The sequence below is a fragment of the Bufo gargarizans genome, chromosome 2 (assembly GCF_014858855.1).
Source record: "Bufo gargarizans isolate SCDJY-AF-19 chromosome 2, ASM1485885v1, whole genome shotgun sequence".
NCBI lineage: Eukaryota > Metazoa > Chordata > Amphibia > Anura > Bufonidae > Bufo > Bufo gargarizans.
In genome coordinates, this window is record NC_058081.1 from 311,432,648 (window position 1) to 311,451,541 (window position 18,894).

The following is an 18,894-nucleotide window of genomic DNA, read 5'->3' on the forward strand; positions in this document are numbered from 1 at the left end:
AGGGCAATAGGCAGCAACATGTCCCCACTCACGGCACCTCCAGCACTGGGGCGCCCCGGTTCTCCTAGGTGAGAAGACCTCTCCCGGTACAAACTGCCCAGGAGACTCAGCCTTATGCCCACGCCCAACCTCTAGAGCCTTATTCCCTCTTGCACCCTTCCACACACCCCCAACAGCCAGAACTCTCTTACCCACAGAGGACACGGGTCGGGCACTCCAGGGAGGTGTTAGTGCGGTAGGGACATCACGGAGGTAGTCCTCAGTCGACAGGAACCTTTCCACCAGGTTTACGAGCTAAACCGCAGTTTTGGGGTCTCCATGTCCGACCCACCGTTGCAGCTCCGCTGGGAGGGCTCTAAAGTAGTGATCCACCATTACTTTCTCCACAATCTGGTCTGGTGTAGAAGTCTCAGGTTACAGCCATTTCTGTACAAGATGGGGGAGGTCAAACATCTGAGATTGGGCAGGCTTGTCCATGGTGTAGCTCTACGTGTGGACCCTCCGGGCACGAACCGCTGGTGTCACGCCCAAAAGAGCCAGGATCTCCATTTTTAATTTGACATAATCCCGGACATCCTGCTCCCTGAGGTCATAGTAAACCTTTTGTGGTTCGCCGGACAAAAAGGGCGCAAGGACCTCTGCCCACTCTGCTACTGGCAGCCTTTCTTTTTCTGCCACCCTCTCAAATACAGTCAGGTAGGCCTCGATATCATCATCAAGTGTCAGTTTTTGTAAAGCCCGCTGCACAGCCCTCTTCACATTTAAAGTCTCTGGGGGGCTTACCTCCACATGCGGGGTTGGAGCTAAAACAGTCTCTCTCAATACACCAATCTGCTCCACCAGTAAACGATTGGTTTCCTGCTGCCGGGCCTGGGCCTCCTCGTGTCTATTTTAATCCTCAGCATGTATTTTTCTTTACTCCAGATTGGCCTGTAAAAACATCTTCATCATTTCCTCCATGGTATTTGGTAAACTTTGCAAAGCTGCAGCAGCTTTCACCCAGGACATTAAATCATCAACTGTCACGCCGTTGCCCTTAGCAACCTGCTATTGCCTTTTCAGCAGGAACGCTTACCCGCATCCGACACCAATTGTAAGGGGTTACACTCTCAGGTAGGGCGGCGATGACAGATTCTCTTGCAGACCAAGGGTTAAAGTCCAAATGTTGCTTTATTTATCACACTCTGGCAATACAGGCACCCCAGTTATAATTCACTGGGTAAGGAGAAGGTCCAGCACCACAAAACATAAACCAAAATAAACACCTGCCCGTCTGGGCTCTGGCTAATACAGTGAAGTTCCTAACTCACCTATTGAACACAGTTCACACAGAGAACTCGGCTTCTCTAGCCAGCAGGGCAGCCAGCTTCCCAGACTTTCTCCAGGCCTCACTCTCCTAGACCAGTGATCGGCAAACTGCGGCTCTCCAGCTGTTGCAAAACTACAACTCCCACCATGCCCTGCTGTAGGCTGAAAGCTGTAGGCAGTCTTTGCATGCTGGGAGTTGTAGTTCTGCAACAGCTGGAGAGCCGCAGTTTGCCTATCACTGTCCTAGACTGACAGTCTGGACTATGCTTTATTTCCCCTTGACGATCCCAGCTGGCGTCAGCTGGGGATCACTCAGGCTAGGGGAAAACCTGTCCTGGAATGGGGTGGACTGGGGAGGTCCCTCTACCAATCCTACCTTCTCCCAGTCCAATAAAATCAAGCCCATAAACTTAACAAAACTGTCTCAGCAACCTACACATTGCTGAGACCATTTTAACCTTCTGGATTTTATTTACCTCACCCAGTTGAGGAAGCTGGTTGGGCTATACACCCCTTCCAGGACTCTACCATACACTTTTCTGTTCATCTTACTACAATATATATATATATGTAGCAGGGCTAACACACATGCTTTATGAGACATGTTATCTAAACTAAATGCGTTAAGCAATTGCTTTTCAATGGCTTTTGTTTCAAGATAACACGATGAGTTATGAAATTTGAGTTAAACGTGTGTGTGTTACCCCTGCTACAACTGTATATACACTGCCTGTCCCAAAAAAAAGTCGCCACCTGGATTTAACTAAGCAAATAGTTATCAGCCTCCTATTGGATAATTACTGCATGGGCGATTATCTTTCAGCTGCCAATAAGTCATTTAACCCTAACAGGTGCAATGAGTTGCTTCTCATTTCTTAAACAACCATGTCGAAAGACACATCTCGTGGTCGTGGAAAAGATGTCAGTCTGTTTGAGAAGGGTCAAATCATTGGCATGCATCAAGCAGGGAAAACAGCTAAGGAGATTGCATAAACTACTAAAATTGGGTTAAGAACTGTCCAACGCATTATTAAAAACTGGAAGGATATTGGGGACCGATCGTATTCGAGGAAGAAATTATGGCGGGAAAAAAATCCTGAATAATTGTGATCGGCGATCACTTAAACGTTTGGAGAAATCAAATCAAAGAAAAACAACAGTACAAACTCAGGGCTATGTTTAATAGTGAAAGTTAGAGCATTTCCACACGCACAATGCGAAGGGAACTCAAGGGATTGGGACTGAACAGCTGTGTAGCCATAAGAAAACCACTAATCAGTGAGGCAAACCAGAAAAAAGGCTTCAATTTGCTAGGGAGCATAAAGATTGGACTCTGGAGCAATGGAAGAAGGTCATGTGATCTGATGAGTCAAGATTTACCCTGGTGGGCGCATCAGGGTAAGAAGCGAGGCAGATGAAGTGATGCACCCATCATACCTAGTGCCTACTGTACAAGCCTGTGGGGACAGTTCTATGATCTGGGGTTGCTGCAGTTGGTCAGATCTAGGTTCAGCAACAGTTTGTGCTCCAAGAACGAGGTCAGCTGACTACCTGAACATAATGAAGGACCAGGCTATTACATCAATGGATTTTTTCTTCCCTGATGGCATGGGCATATTCCAAGATGACAATGCCAGGATTCATGAATTGGCCACCACAGAGTCTAGACCTTAACCCCAATGAGAATCTTTGCGATGTGCTGGAGAAGGCTTTGCGCAGCAGTCAGACTCTACCATCATCAATGCAAGCTCTTAGTGAAAAATGAATGCAACACTGGATAGAAATAAATTTTGTGACATTGCAGAAGATTATCGAAACAATGCCACAGCGTGCCATAATCAAAGCTAAAGGCTTTTTTTGGTGGCGACTTTTTTTTTGGACAGGTGGTGTATATATTTATATATATATATATATATAATATATAAAGCTAAATGTATGTATGTGTGTGTGTGTATATATATATGTCCGCTAAAGGAATCCGCACCGTCGCATGTGCAATCATGAAATTTGGTACACAGGTACAACAGATGTCTGGGAAGACCTGGTCTCAGCGCTCTAGCACATACCATTCCTGAGATATTCCCCAAAAAATGCAAATATAGCACTTCACATGACCTACATAATAGAAGCCTGCAGGTCTTCAAACTTCATACCCCAACTGCGATACACATGGTCACATGTCCCTTATCAGCCAATAGAAGCTCACAGGTCCTTAGTCTCCACATACACCTAGTTTTACACCAGGTTTCCATAACAACCCAGCCATTTTTCTTCACTGCTGTAGGTCAGCTTTAAAAGGGGCGGGGCGCTGTGGATGATACTGTTAAGGGAATGGAGTGCTATGGAGGTCACAGTTAAGGGGCAGGTAGGGTGGCCACTTAGGCAACCCTCAAAAGATGGACTTAAAAACCCCGCCCCCAGGTCCCGCTAAGCCACATCCTCGACCCAGTTAGGCCACACACCCTCCCACTCCACAGCCGACGGGGATTGAAAACATAAAGGTAAAAATTAACTTCTGTCAGTTGCAGGGGTGGGAGGGAGGGTGACTTTCTCCCTGCAGCTCATGCTCAGATGGCACAGTGCTGCTGTCTGAGAGTGAGCTGTTCATGGGGGGGCCGCTGTGGAGGTCACTGTTAAGGGGGCAGGGTACTGTAGATGTCACTGTTATAGTGGATACTGTCGATATCTTTTAACAACACACACAAACATTAAATGGAATAGATTAAATAAACCTGTGCAAAGCCGGGTGCTTCTGCCAGTAAACATATATATATATATATATATATATATATATATAAAAGAATAGACAGTGTTTGCACAATACAATCCTTCTCTTCCTTATAGCTATCACTGAAATAACTAAATATCATGAAATTGCATAGACTTTGCTTTCTATCTGATGGGCTGAGGGAAAGCCTGTGTCCTACATGTATATCCTTGCATCATACATGGAGGAACTGGCTGAACAGATAGCTTTAACTGCAAATGTATGACCAGAGGCATAGGCATCACTAGTAGGATGCACACATAGATATACTTCTGGAACATCTTGTTACAGTCTGCAGTGCTAAAGGGGTATTCTGAATCTGGAAGATAGGGAATAACTATTAGATCAGTGGGGGTCCTACCAATAATAACTACCCCCACCAATCACAAGAATAGGGACCTCTTACAAATCCTGTTTGCTCCTGGAAGATAATTGACAAGTCTTGTAAAAGGATTTTATTGTCAACAAACTTAGCCCTTAGGATACTGGAGGTTTTTTTCGTTTTCATTTTTTTCCCTATCCTCCTTGAGCCATAACTTTTTTATTTTTCTGTTCACATGGCTGTATGAGGGCTTTTTTTTTTTGCGGGATAAGTTGTACTTTCTAAGAGGGAAAAAAATTCCAAATGGGTCCGAACACAATTCCTCCACCGTTTTACGGGTTTTGTTGCCAGTGGTTTCAGTTTGCAGAAAAACTGACCTGTGCCCTCTATTCTCTGGGTCAGTACAATTACAACGATTCCACATGTGTATAGGTTTTGTATGTCTAAATAGTGTAAATGTAATAAAATGATATCATAAAGTCATACACACTCCAAAATGGGTATCAATAAAAACTACAGATTGTCCCGCAAAAAAATGAAAAAAAAAGTTATGGGGGTCAGAATATGGTGATGTAAAAAAAAAAAAATTTTAGAGTGTGATAACATTTTATAAAAATTTTTGGGGTAAGAGAAGCAATGAAAAAATTGCAAATTGGCTATTTTGACCCATTCGTCGTATTGGAAAAATATTTTAGATTTTGATAGTATGGATGTTTTCAGTCGTGGTGATACTCATGATGTTTATATTTTTAGTTGTTTATGTATTTTTTGAAACTTTTTGCTATGATTTTGAAGCTCGTATTTAAGAATATAAAATTCAATTTTTTTTTGTTAATTCTGAACAATCATGAATTTTTTAAATCCATTTATTACTGAGAATTGCTCATTTCCTATATTGGTCTGCCACCTGGTGTCCAAAATAAGAATTGCAGCTTCTGAGTCTCTTCAACAAGACTCAGCGTATAAAAATCAATTACCAGTATCCTCACTAGCCACAGAGGATGCTCGTAAAAAGCCCAGTTTTTTCACCCTTTAGATGCCATAATCTCACTTGATCACGGCATCTAAAGGCTATAATTACTGTGATCGGCATCATTGCCGGTTGCAGTAATTAGCCGCGGGTCTGCTGTTTGAAACAGCAGAAACCTGCCAGCCATGACGCCCCCTGCACGTGCGAGCGAGTGCCTTGTTTTCCCATCGTTCGAGCGACATGTACATGTACGGTGCTGGTAGTGAAAGGGTTAAGAAGTATTGCTACTTCATTTTTTCTTTAACCCCTTCCCCTAAATGACGTAACTATGCATCTGTATTGCAAGTGATTTAGCACAATCCTAAATACAGTTACATCAAATGGATGGCGGGGCTCAAGAGCTGAGCCCACATCATCTGCAGAGGGTGTCAGCTGTGACACTCTCTGCAGATGATGACTGACTCTTGGGGACCGGAGCTAGATGCAATCTCTACAATTTGACCCTTTAAATGCTGTTGTAAATAACTTCCAAGTCATCTAAGTGATTGATAAAAAAGGGGGGGGGAGCTTTCTCGTTTAGCCATGGGCACCCACATCATGATCGTGGGGAACCGATGGCAGCTTTGCTGACTGGAGGCCAAACAAGTCTGCCAGTTACAGAAGCCGATTAGACCCTGCCAGCGTAAACTGACAGATGTGACAGACAAATAAGTATATTATGCAGAATCAGGACACTGAAAGTTCAAATCCCCAAGAGGGACTTAACAAACAGTAAGAACACAAAATGCATTTGCAAACTAAAAGAAAGGCTGAAACTTGCAAATAACAAAACCACCCTTTCTCCCCTTATCTAATCCTTTATTGTTGGAATATAAAATATATTACACATAATTGGTATCATTGCATCTGTAACAACCTGATTTATAAAATCATCCTGCATGATGAAAACAGTGTAGACAAAAATGAAAAATAATGCCGGGTGGGCTATTTTTTGGCAACTCACCTCCACAAAAACGGTACAAAAAGCAATTAAGAAGCCACCCCTAAAAATTACCCAAAACTCACATAGATGCTTTGATGGAAAAAAAAATGTTATGGGTCTTAAAATATGGAGACACAAACAAATAGGGGAAATTTATCATCTACAGTAGTTTTGCTGTCAGTTTTACGTTTGTCTTTGCTTTTTTAGGCTACTTTCACACTAGCGTTCGGGGCTCCGCTTGTGAGTTCCGTTTGAAGGCTCTCACAAGCGGCCCCGAACGGATCCGTACAGCCCCAATGCATTCTGAGTGGATGCGGATCCGCTCAGAATGCATCAGTTTGGCACCGTTTGGCCTCCGCTCCGCTCAGCAGGCGGACACCTGAACGCTGCTTGCAGCGTTTTCGTGTCCGCCTGGCCGTGCGGAGCCAAACGGATCCGTCCAGACTTACAATGCAAGTCAATGGGGACGGATCCGTTTGACGTTGACACAATATGGTGCAATTTCAAACGGATCCGTCCCCCATTGACTTTCAATGCAAAGTCAGGAGTCCCCATCAGATCGGAGTTTTCTCCGATCCGATGGTATATTTTAACTTGAAGCGTCCCCATCACCATGGGAACGCCTCTATGTTAGAATATACCATCGGATTTGAGTTACATCGTAAACCTCAGATCCGACAGTATATTCTAACACAGAGGCGTTCCCATGGTGATGGGGACGCTTCATGTTAGAATATACTGAGAACTGTGTACAGACCCCCCCTCCTCCTGTAATTAACTTATTGGTGGCCAGTGCGGGCCCCCCTCCCTCCCCAGTATTAAATATTACCAGTGCGGCGGCCTCCCCCTCCCTCCCTCCCCAGTAATAAATATGACCAGTGCGGCCTCCCCCTCCCTCCCTCCCTCCCCAGTATTAAATATTACCAGTGCGGCCCCCTCCCTCTATATTTATTGGTGGCCGGGCCAGTGCGGATTCCAAGTATTGTGAGCAGTGCGGCCTCCCCTCTCCCCCCCTAATTAAAATCACCCCCCCCCCCCCCCATCATTGGTGGCAGCGGAGAGTACCGATCGGAGTCCCAGTTTAAATCGCTGGGGCTCCGATCGGTTACCATGGCAACCAAGACGCTATTGCAGTCTTGGCTGCCATGGTTACTTGGCAATAAATACAAGCATTATACTTACCTGAAGAGCTGCTATGTCTGACCGGCCGGGCGCTCCTCCTACTGGTAAGTGACAGGTCTGTGCTATAGGCAATGCGCCGCACAGACCTTTCACTTACCAGTAGGAGGAGCTCCCGGCCGGTCAGACATCGCAGCTCTTCAGGTAAGTATAATGCTTGTATTTATTGCCAAGTAACCATGGCAGCCAAGACTGCAATAGCGTCTTGGTTGCCATGGTAACCGATCGGAGCCCCAGCGATTTAAACTGGGACTCCGATCGGTACTCTCCGCTGCCACCAATGATGGGGGGGGGGGGGTGATTTTAATTAGGGGGGGAGAGGGGAGGCCGCACTGCTCACAATACTTGGAATCCGCACTGGCCCGGCCACCAATAAATATAGAGGGAGGGGGCCGCACTGGTCATATTTAATACTGGGGAGGGAGGGAGGGGGAGGCCGCACTGGTCATATTTAATACTGGGGAGGGAGGGGGGGCCGCACTGGCCACCAATAAGTTAAATACAGGAGGGGGGGGGGGGTCTGCCCCCTGCTGCCTGGCAGCATCTGCCAGGCAGCAGGGGGCAGTCGTGTACACAGTTCTCAGTATATTCTAACATGAAGCGTCCCCATCACCATGGGAACGCTTCTGTGTTTAGAATATACTGTCGGATCTGAGTTTTCCGAAGTGAAAAATCAGATCTGAAATAAACAGTTATGCAAACGGATCCGTTCTGAACGGATGCAAGCGTTTGCATTATAGGAGCGGATCCGTCTGTGCAGACACCAGACGGATCCGCTCCTAACGCAAGTGTGAAAGTAGCCTAAGACTGCACCAAATTTATGAAATTTCACACAGTATTATTTGGCATGAGTGCAATGTGGTGTACACCTTTGTCTGTAAAAGTACACCAGGGGGTTACTTGGAGTGAAGATGTGACTTTTTAAAAAGTAAATGAGACTTAAAGGTGTTCTAAATCTGAAATCTTTAACAACTTTTCACTCTAAAAATGTTGAGGCTCACCTAATGCCAGAAAATTTGAAAATGACAAATTTGAAAAACTGTTGACCCCCGAAATTGTTAAATTTCACCTCTATTTTGTTTTAATTAGTATGAAAATCCTTCCTAAATGACATTTTTAATACTGAACACCTTAAGGACCTTGCCATTTTTCACCTTTATGCAAATCTGACACGTGGTGGTTTATGTGGTGATAACTTTAAAACGCTTTTACTTATCCAAGCCATTCTGAGACTGTTTTCTCATCACGTATTGTACTTCATGACAGTGGTAAATTTGAGCCAAAATATTTCATTTTGATTTATAAAAGAAATACCAAATTTACAAAAAACGTGGAAAAATTAGCAATTTTCTAAATTTCTATTTCTCTGCTTTTAAAACAGATAGTGATACCTCCTAAAATAGTTATTACTTTACACTTCCCATATGTCTAATTCATGTTTGGAACATTTTGTACATTACATATTATTTTTATTTTTTTGGGGGGAGGGGGGGCGTTAGAAGGCTTAGAAGTTTAGAAGCAAATCTTGAAATTTTTCAGAATATTTCCAAAACCCAATTTTTAAGGACCAGTTCAGGTCTGAAGTCACTTTGTGAGGCTTACATAAAAGAAAACACCCATAAATGGTCCCATTTTAGAAACTACACCCCTCAAGGTATTCAAAACTGATTTTACAAACTTTGTAAAATATGGAGATGAAATTTCAGAATTTCACTTTTTGGCAGATTTTCCATTTTAATCCAATTTTTTTCAGTAACCAAGCAAGGGTTAACAGCCAAACAAAACAAATTTATTACCCTGATTCTGTAGTTTACAGAAACACCCGACATGTGGTGGTAAACTGCTGTACAGGCACATGGCAGGGCACAGAAGGAAAGGAATGCCATATGGATTTTGGAAGGCAGATTTCACTGGGATAATTTTAAGTTGCCATGTCACATTTGACGACCCCCTGATGCACCCCAAGAGTAGAAACTACCAAAAAATGACCCCATTTTGGAAACTAGGAAACTACGGGATAAGGTGGCAATTTTGTTGGTACTATTTTAGGGTACGTATGATTTTTGGTTGCTCTATATAAAAAAAAATTGTGAGGCAAGGTAACAAAAAATAGCTGTTTTGGCACTGTTTTTATTTTTTGTTATTTACAGTGTTCATCTGACAGGTTAGATCATGTGGTATTTTTATAGAGCAGGTTGTTACGGACGCGACAATACCAAATATGAAAAAAAATGTAGGGGCTCATTTTATTTCGGTATGAGATGACGGTTTGATTGGTACTATTTTATGGTGCATATGAAATTTTGATCGCTTAGTATTACACTTTTTGTGATGTAAGGTGAAAAAAATGGCTTTTTTTACACCTTTCTTATTTTTTACGGTGTTCACCTGAGGGGTTAGGTCATGTTGTATTTTTATAGAGCAGGTTGTTACGGAAGCGGTGATACCCAAGTTTTACACAATAACATCATTTTTTAAACAAAAAAAATCATGTTTTAGGTTCTCCATATTCTGAAAGCCATAGTTTTTTTATTTTTTGAGTGATTGTCTTAGGTAGGGTCTCATTTTTTGCAGGATAACATGACGGTTTGATTGGTATGAAATTGGGGTGCGTATGACTTTTTGATCGCTTGGTATTAAACTTTTTGTAATGTAAGGTGACAAAAAAAATTTTTTTTTAGCACAGTTTTTATTCATTTATTTTTTACGGTGTTGACCAGAAGGGGTGGATCATGTGATATTTTTATAGAGCAGGTTGTTATGCATGCTGTGATACCTAATATGTCTGTTTTTATTTTTATTTTTATATGTCTCTTTTTATGTGAAAGGGGATTTGTTTTTTTATTGAAACTTTAATTTTTTTTATTGTTAAAAACACTTTTTTCACTTTTATTATTTTTAATTTTTGTTCTAGTATGGGACTTCAACACTACAGGGTCTGATCCCTTTTTCAATGCAGCACAATAAATCTGTATTGTACTGCATTGACTATCAGTGTATTACACAGTGTAATACACTGATAGTTTGCCTCCGTACATGTCGGGCCCCAAGACCTTGGAATGGCTTGGGGCCGCCATGGCAACCATCGGGTCCCTGCCACTGCGGCAAGGGGTCCCGATGGCTAAGGAGAGGGAGCGCAAACCTCCCATATGCCACGGTCAGCGCTGACCACGTCATATGAGTGGTTAATCCACGGGCATCTGAGGGATCCAGCAGGGATCCAGCTGTCAGTAACAGAGGGATTCCTGACGCTAATGGCGGCATCGCACATGACGGAACAGAAGGACCGCAGGATGAGAATGCTTGTCCTTGGGCGCAAAGTACCGGCCCTTTAGGATGAGCATTCTCGTCCTGGGTCATTAAGGTGTTAAAGGAAAGGAGATTTAAAAATGCATTAATTTAAATAGGATGAGCAGATGTAATTACACTGCTCTTCTACAAGCTAGACAACATGCATGTAATTTTGAAGTGGAAGCTGCACTTGCAAGAGCTGCACTACATCTTCAAATAGCTGATTGGCAGGGTTCTGGGAGTCAAAACCCTGCCAGAGTGAACAGGGGCGTAACTATCACCATACCTGCCATAGCGGCTGCTACGGGGCCCAGAGTGCCAGACAGCCCGAAATGCCTGGCACACAAGACAATGTTCAGATGTTGTGTATAGCTGCAGTACTGGCATTAGGGTAGACTTAGCGGTGCAGTTGTTGACCCCACCCAAGTTAAAACAGTAAAGGTATCCCTAGCTGGTGTAGATTTCAGTTTCTGGTGCATGGGTGTCAGAGATGCGCTTGATTTTTAAGAGGCGTTTGTCTCTTAATAAAGGAGCATCTGACTCCAATGCACATTGTGTATGGTAACGCCATTCTTGATAAACGTTCCCCAGTAAGTGCAGTTGGACAACAGTAAAGAGAGCACCTGAAACTGCTGCCTCTCTGCTATATGCAGACAGCAGCGTCAGTGCACCTCATTCGTTTTTTAACTTTTAATTCCTTTTCCCAAAAACCCATACTTTGGGTCAACACATAATTACTGAGGGCTGGGTGTACAGAGACTGGTAGGGGACCAGGAAAGCACTGCCACAGAAGTGCCAGGGGATAGTTTTTTTGTTTTTGCTTTTTTTTTTAGACACCCAACTGTTTTATGCTAGTTAATCTGCAAAAAAAAAAAGCTATTTGGGTGCAGATCTGTTATGCAGAATTCTCTGCTGTTTTCTCCAAATATGTGTGAACCTAACATAATAACAGCATAAATATGTGTTCATACAACAGTGGCGTTCACATAAAAGCCCTATAGAGTTTACATAGTTATGTCAGCAATATAATACTTTCAATTAATAATGCCCAGTAATAGCAACTAATCATTATTATTACCAGTAGTTCCTATAGGGAATGTGTCATAAGAAAATGCTCTATTTTTTAAATCAAGTTTTGTATGCTAAACATATCTTTTACAATTTGGTGATTTTTTCAAAATTGTCCACGTCACAAAAAAAAATCCTAAAATCATGCCGTTTTCACACTGGACACTAGGCCTAAAATGTGATAACAGCTAGTTGCACTGCAATCTGCAACTTCTTCCCGCTCAAGCCAGGTCTAAAAAAGTAAGCATGGTGTGGGCGGGGAAGGGCTGACAGGTCCATCTCATTTACCATTTTCTACGCCTGAAACAGGTCTAAATGTAAGACAGAAATGGTGTTTATTAAGACTGGCATCTAAAATGCCAGTCTTAATAAATGTGCCCCAAAGTCTTGACACATTAGGCCTAGTGGCCAGTATGATAACAGCATATTTAATTTTTTTTTTTTTATAAAATGGAAAATGAAAACAAAAATCACCAAAAAAAATAAAATAAAACTGTTTAACATACAAACGTGATTTAAACAATAGGTAATTTTCTGTTGACACATTCTCTTTAAGAATGATTGTAGCCTCATACAGATTGTCATTAAGAGAGCAAGCCTTAGGAGCTCTTTCACACAATCGGATGCCGTGCAGGTAATCTGCAGCGTGAAAGAGAGCCGAGCCCCGTTCCAGACAGCAGAGACACGGAGCAGTAACATGACTGATAATGCTTCGTGCTGCTCTGTGATCTCTTTACTATGAAATCACAGTGAGATAAAGTTGTCACTGTGACTCTGTAGCAAAAAGGTCACAGAGAGGCAAAGAGCATTATCAGTCATGTTGATGCTCCATGTCTATGCTGTCCAGAGCAGGGCTTGGCTGTCTTTCACACAGCGGATTACCCGCACGGGATCCACTCATGTGAAAGAGCCCTTACAGCTATACCAAATAATAAAGACATTTAAAATAGTGTCCATAAATAATTTAAACCACTGTAGTATCCAATAATAGTCTACTAGTAGTACTGATTAGTAGTGCTAGCAATATTAGCATTAGGCTGGGTTCACATCATGTTTTTGCCATACGTTTAACACACACAAAAAACGTATATGTAAACGAATGCCTCAGACAGATGCCATACTGTGGCATATGTCACCATGTCACCATAGAGTTCCATTGTAAAAAAAAAAACGTAAACCTTAACATATACGTTTTTTGCTGGACTTTGCAGGATGGATCCTACAGAGTCCTGAAAAAAAAACTCTATACATAAAGGCCTCATGCACACGACCGTTTTTTTTTAAGGTCCGCAAAAACGGGGTCCGTAGGTCCGTGATCCGTGACCGTTTTTTCGTCCGTGGGAGGATCCACGGAAATGAAAAAAAAATCTAAGTCAAGTTTGCCATTGAAATGATAGGAAAAAACGGACACGGATCACGGACACGGATCACGGACGCGGATGATAATCTTGTGTGCATCCGTGATTTTTCACGGACCCATTGACTTGAATGGGTCCGTGAACCGTTGGCCGTGAAAAAAATAGGACAGGTCATATTTTTTTCACGGCCAGGAAACACGGATCACGGATGCGGCTCCCAAACGGTGCATTTTCCGATTTTTCCACGGACCCATTGAAAGTCAAAGGGTCCGCGAAAAAAAAATGAGAATGGCACAACGGCCACGGATGCACACAACGGTCGTGTGCATGAGGCCTAAGATATATACTTTTACTCTTATAACTTATACGTCCACAATTTTAGACCTGGCGTGAGCGGGGAGAAGTCGCAACTACGCGCTGCAATCTGCTCCTGAAATATACCTAATTTAGGTGTATTTCAGACTGATAAATGACCTCCAATGTTTTCAGCATTAGCTAACAAGCTAATCAACAAAGCCAGCCGGCTTCCTTAAAACTGATTGCAATACATGTCTTGGCATGAATGCATTAAGATACTTTTCTCCTAATTAGTAAACTTGTGAGTAACAGAAGATTACTGGACATTGTAGCAGTGGTGTGGCTATAGGGGATGCAGAGGTTACAGTCACACCCAGGCCCTGAGCCATAAAGAAACCCAAAGGCCCCTGTAGACATAAAAGTGCAGCAGAATTATCATGGACAAGTACAGAGATACAACGGGATATTACGATAACTGCACAAGAATGTACCAAAACATTCTTGTGCAAATATATTTTACTATACTATAGAAATGTTATTATTGCACCTACAGTACTTGGCATTAGGGCTTAACAGATTTGTAGTGTTCTAGCATATTCATTATAGAAAACATGGTAAAGGAATTTACAACCTGGTTTCAGTAAAAAAAAAAAGCTGATACCTTAGGTCGGGTTCACATCACTGTTTAGTTTTCTATTCTTCTGATCTGTCAGAAGAACAGAAAAATTAACAAATTTTAAGCATCCATTATAGTCAGTCATGCACTTTTTGCATCTGTTTAGGGTCCATTTACACGTCCGTGGTGTGTTTGCGGATTCGCAACACACCCGGCCGGCAGCCCCTATAGAAATGCCTATTCTTATGTCCTATTCTAGAATAGGACATATTCTATTTTTGCGGAGCAGAAGACCGGAAGTTCAGGGCCGCGCTCCACAAATGCGGAAGCGGAGAGCACATAGTGTGCTCTCCGCTTCACGTCCGGGCCTATAGAGAATGAATAGGTCCGCACCCGTTCCGCAAAATTGCGGAACGGGTGTGGACCCTTTTGCGGACGTGTGAATGGGGTCTTAGCCATTTCTGTCTGACACTTACACGTCATTTCTCCTTTCACCGATATGGTACTGCCGGAAATAGCCAATCTAGTGCTCAACTATTTTCAAAACTCCCATAGTTGTGAATGGAGGGTGGCGACACATACGCGGTGCGCTCTCCTTCATAAGGAAGGGGGGCAGTTCTGGACATAGGAGCATGTCCCAGAGGCGATACCAGTACCTCTGACATTGGTGGTATATCCTAGTGACATGCCACCAATGTCTGAGGTGGAAATACCCTTTAAGGTGCCCATAGACCTTGGATAGCTGAGTGTTCAACCCAGGAGTTATTCTTCTCAACTTCCCCATACACAGAAACACTCAGCTGGTACAAGCAGCCATGTATTCTCAATGGGTAGATGGGAACAAACTGCTGACTGACATCTCTCACATGACTAAAAAGTTCATTAACTGTCAGTGGACAGTGAGGACACCCCCTAACACAATCACTTTGGCCAAATTTACTCTTAAATGTAGTTACAATCTTCCAGACAGCCTCTATGTTATAGTTTGAGGGGTGCCTATTTTGGACAATTATTTGTTTTCTGTGAGGTCCCCTGGTGACTAGCTAATTGTGTAGGCTATCCACGCCTGAATGCATGTTGCAAGTGAGGAATCGCAACTAGACAGACAACTCTTTTGAAGGGGTTTTGCCATCTCAGACAATGGGGGCATTCCTACAATGAGAGTGGAGAGGAAAAATGAACGGAGGTTGCACTGCGTATGCGCAGCCGCCCTCCATTCATTTCTATGGGGCCGCTGAATATAGCTGAGCGCTGGCTCGGCTATTTCCGTCTGCCCCATAGAAATAAATGAGAGCAGGGGCCTTGCATGCACGGTGAGCTCCCATTCACATCTATGGGAGCAGCGCTTGGTGGTGGACGGACCCCAAGAAATCCGGGGTCCTCCAGCCACAGCTCTCCCCGCTCCGTTCTTATTGTAGGTGTGGGTCCCAGAGGTGGGACCCATGCCTATCAGACGATAGGGGCATATCCTAGCGATATGCCCCCATTGTATGTGATGGGAATACCCCTTTAAGCTACCAATACAATTTAAAGGGGGTTTCCACAGTATAGGTCATCAGTATCCGATCGGTGGGGGTCAGACACCTAGGGCCCCTGCCAATTAGCTGTTTGAGGAGGCTGTTGCACTTTAGTGAGCAATGCGGTCTTGTCTCAGCTTACCCTAGGCCAGTGATGTCACATTCATTGGTCAGTTGGCCTAGACACATCTCCGTCCCATTCAAGTGAATGGCGCTGAGCTACAATACCAAGCACAGCCTCTATCTAATGGACAGCACTGTGTTTGGTAAGCTGTGAGAAGGCCTCGTCAAACAGCTGATTGGCGGGAGTCCCAGGTGCCGACCCCTACCGATCAGATACTGATGACCTATCCTGAGGAGCTGTTTGATAAAGACACCTGCGAGTGTTGAAACGAGTCACAGGATTATGTGGCAATAAGAGATATTTGCAGACGACTTCAGTGAGTGTCGGTCCTTTCTGTTCTTGTTCCTATCCTGAGGATAGGTCATCAGTGTAAAACAGTCCGAAAAACCCTTTATATATTTTATCTTTGTGCCTGTTGTGCACTTATTAAAATCATTTTATATATTGTATATGTGTTCTTGGGACACAAATGCATCATAGTGTTATAGGTATGCATTTTTGATCCAACGTTTTTGTACAATATATTTCCACTACAAATCTAGCCATGCACATGTTTTATTAGACAGACATTGCTGGTAAAATAAGTATTCTATAGAACACTATACAATAATACTGATATCACAGCAAATATAACGCTTTGTATATGATACACAAGAAAAATAAGATCACTTTGTGCTATTTAGAACACGATGAACTGTATCAGGGCAGAGAAAAATACAGTTATTACAGTCAGTGAATTAATAATGAGATGTCTGCAGATGGATGACATGTATTATCACTTTACATGTCTCGGTATTACACAGACTAATCTGCATGAAATTAATAGTATCTTGTTGTGAAGAACAGAGGTTGTGTACTGAACATTTATACTAAGTAAACTACTATGGAAACCAGATGTAGCTTACAAGGTGCCTCGCAACTCAACTCTAAGCACTAAAGCCTTTTTTGGCTAAAGTTTGAATGATTTACCGCTGTTTTCTATCAGATAGAACAGATGGCATGCACATGCTTGCTGGACTAAATGAAGTGGGATTTCAGCAGCATTGTGCTTTGATCCCTGGTGGCATGTCTACAACACCAAGATGCAAAATACCACAGAACAACAGGATCTCAATATTAAAGGCTGAGCCACACTCTTGATATGTGAACCCCTTTAAGTAAAAAAATAAAAATTTAAAATAAATTTAAAAAAAAGCCGTGCCCACAGAATGTAAACAGATTGACATTCCATTTTGAAAATTTTGCTCCAGAAGTCAGGAAACAAGGTATTTCCTCTGCTGGTGGCATGCAGCACTGTAAAGGTATATGTCCCTTGAGTGCAGTATACTTTTGCTGGTCGGAAGACACTCGTAATTCCTACTAGGAAAGAATTTAAACTACTTATATTAGGCAATAAAGTAAATAATAATATAAAAACATAGTATCTATGCTTAGTGAATGGGCCATTGATCTGTATTCACGGATTCAAGTACATGAATCCTACTTTCTTTTAAAGTATGACAAGGGGGCTATTTGAGGTGGATTTATAGATGCAGATACTCAACTACTTGGATTTGGCAGGCTGCATTTCTTCACACATCAAATTGCCACATGACCACTCTTGCTGCAGTGCCCTGGGAATAGTTTACCCACTATGTCGCCTTGCCGCTTTGATGAAGGCCTTGTTCTGGATGAACTTGAAAGAAAGGTTAAACACACATTTTTGTTCCTCTTTCAAGTTACTACGTGTGACATATTTACAGTCAGTTTTGCGTTTGAGCAGCTGGGAGTCTGGGGCAGCTGCTTGGGGACTCACATTGCCTCGTGAAATATTAAATGGCACGGGGAGATCAGAACTCTGCCAACCACATGACCTATTGGAACACATGAGATCCTGCAATACTTTCTTCCCTTGCTTATTAATGCTGTTATATAAACTTCTTGGTAAGAGAAAACATTTTTAAAAGTCACTGCATAATAAAAATAGCAATAATAATAATAACAAAAAAACAATACAAATAACATAATAATCATAATAATACATATAACAAACTAATAATAATACTATAAAACTTATTAGGACAGGCAGCATACTACCATACATTATACATAGGCTGTTTGTGTTCAGCAATGTAAAATATACACATCAGCAATATATCATTTCCAACTACTGTACTGTTCTTCTATACAGAAGGACAAGTTAATCTTCAATTACTAGAGGAATCTATATCATTTTGAGATAAACACACACCAGGGTTATCCAAACCCACATCCAGTCACGTTTGCATCCTGGATGTCATCTCTTTTCATGTCATCATTCTAGACCTACCTGTCCAGTGGCTTTCCATGTAAAGTTCATTGCCTGGATATTGACAGGAATAGCTGGCATCCTCTGCTGTGCCTTCCTAAAATCATGAGTGAATGGTGCCATTTTTCCTTCAGAAACAATCAAAATATCTTCTTCAAAGCCTGGGAATAAATGTTACGGTGATGAGAAGACAAGGTACATACACTTGGTGTGCTTTATCACAATGCTTTTAGGGCACTTAACTACTGACCAGTGCAAGATGCACTGCAACATCAGCGATACCCTTAAAATGTGAATTCTTTTGAATCCCCAGCTAAAGGTGGCTACCTATTAACACTCTTGCTTGGTGAGCATCAATCCACATGTACAAGCTGTCTTCTTGCTGCTGAGCAGCCTCTGCTGGTGCAAGCACACAGAGGAGAATGCTCCATAGCTGGAGTGTGAGGCAGCAGAGTGCTGTTGGGGCCATGCTGCTCAGAGATACTAGTGTTTGGTTCTCCACTTTTCACCTCCTCTGTCCTGGGCTCTTATACTGAGAGCATCTACTTTCCCCCCTGTGCTGCAGGCTGCTCTGATCTCACTCAGGGGGCTGGCTTCTAGCAACTTGAAGTCAATGAAGTAGTAAAGGAGGGAGAACCGAGTGTCACATGGGGGAGGTGCCCAATTACAGTTTTCCTGATCACCACAAGAGAGCGCCACACAACAACACAGAAGTCTGGTTTGAAGTTTCTTCAGGAAATCAAATGCACAGGTCCAACAGAATAAAACATAGAGCTCCTATAGATTATATATATATATATATATATAT

General features: G+C 42.6%; 1 protein-coding gene across 1 annotated transcript in view; it reads right to left on the minus strand.

Annotated features, from left to right (window-relative positions):
* WIF1 (WNT inhibitory factor 1) overlaps positions 1-18,649 on the minus strand; it is a 121,463-nt gene extending 102,814 nt beyond the window's left edge. The window contains exons 1-2 of the mRNA XM_044277191.1: positions 18,414-18,649; positions 18,108-18,247 (exon numbers count right to left, since the gene is read on the minus strand). Of these exons, the coding sequence (XP_044133126.1) occupies positions 18,108-18,247; positions 18,414-18,555 (282 nt within the window). The 5' untranslated portion in view covers positions 18,556-18,649. The remainder of the gene's footprint in view (positions 1-18,107; positions 18,248-18,413) is intronic.
* Positions 18,650-18,894: the final 245 nt, after the last annotated feature.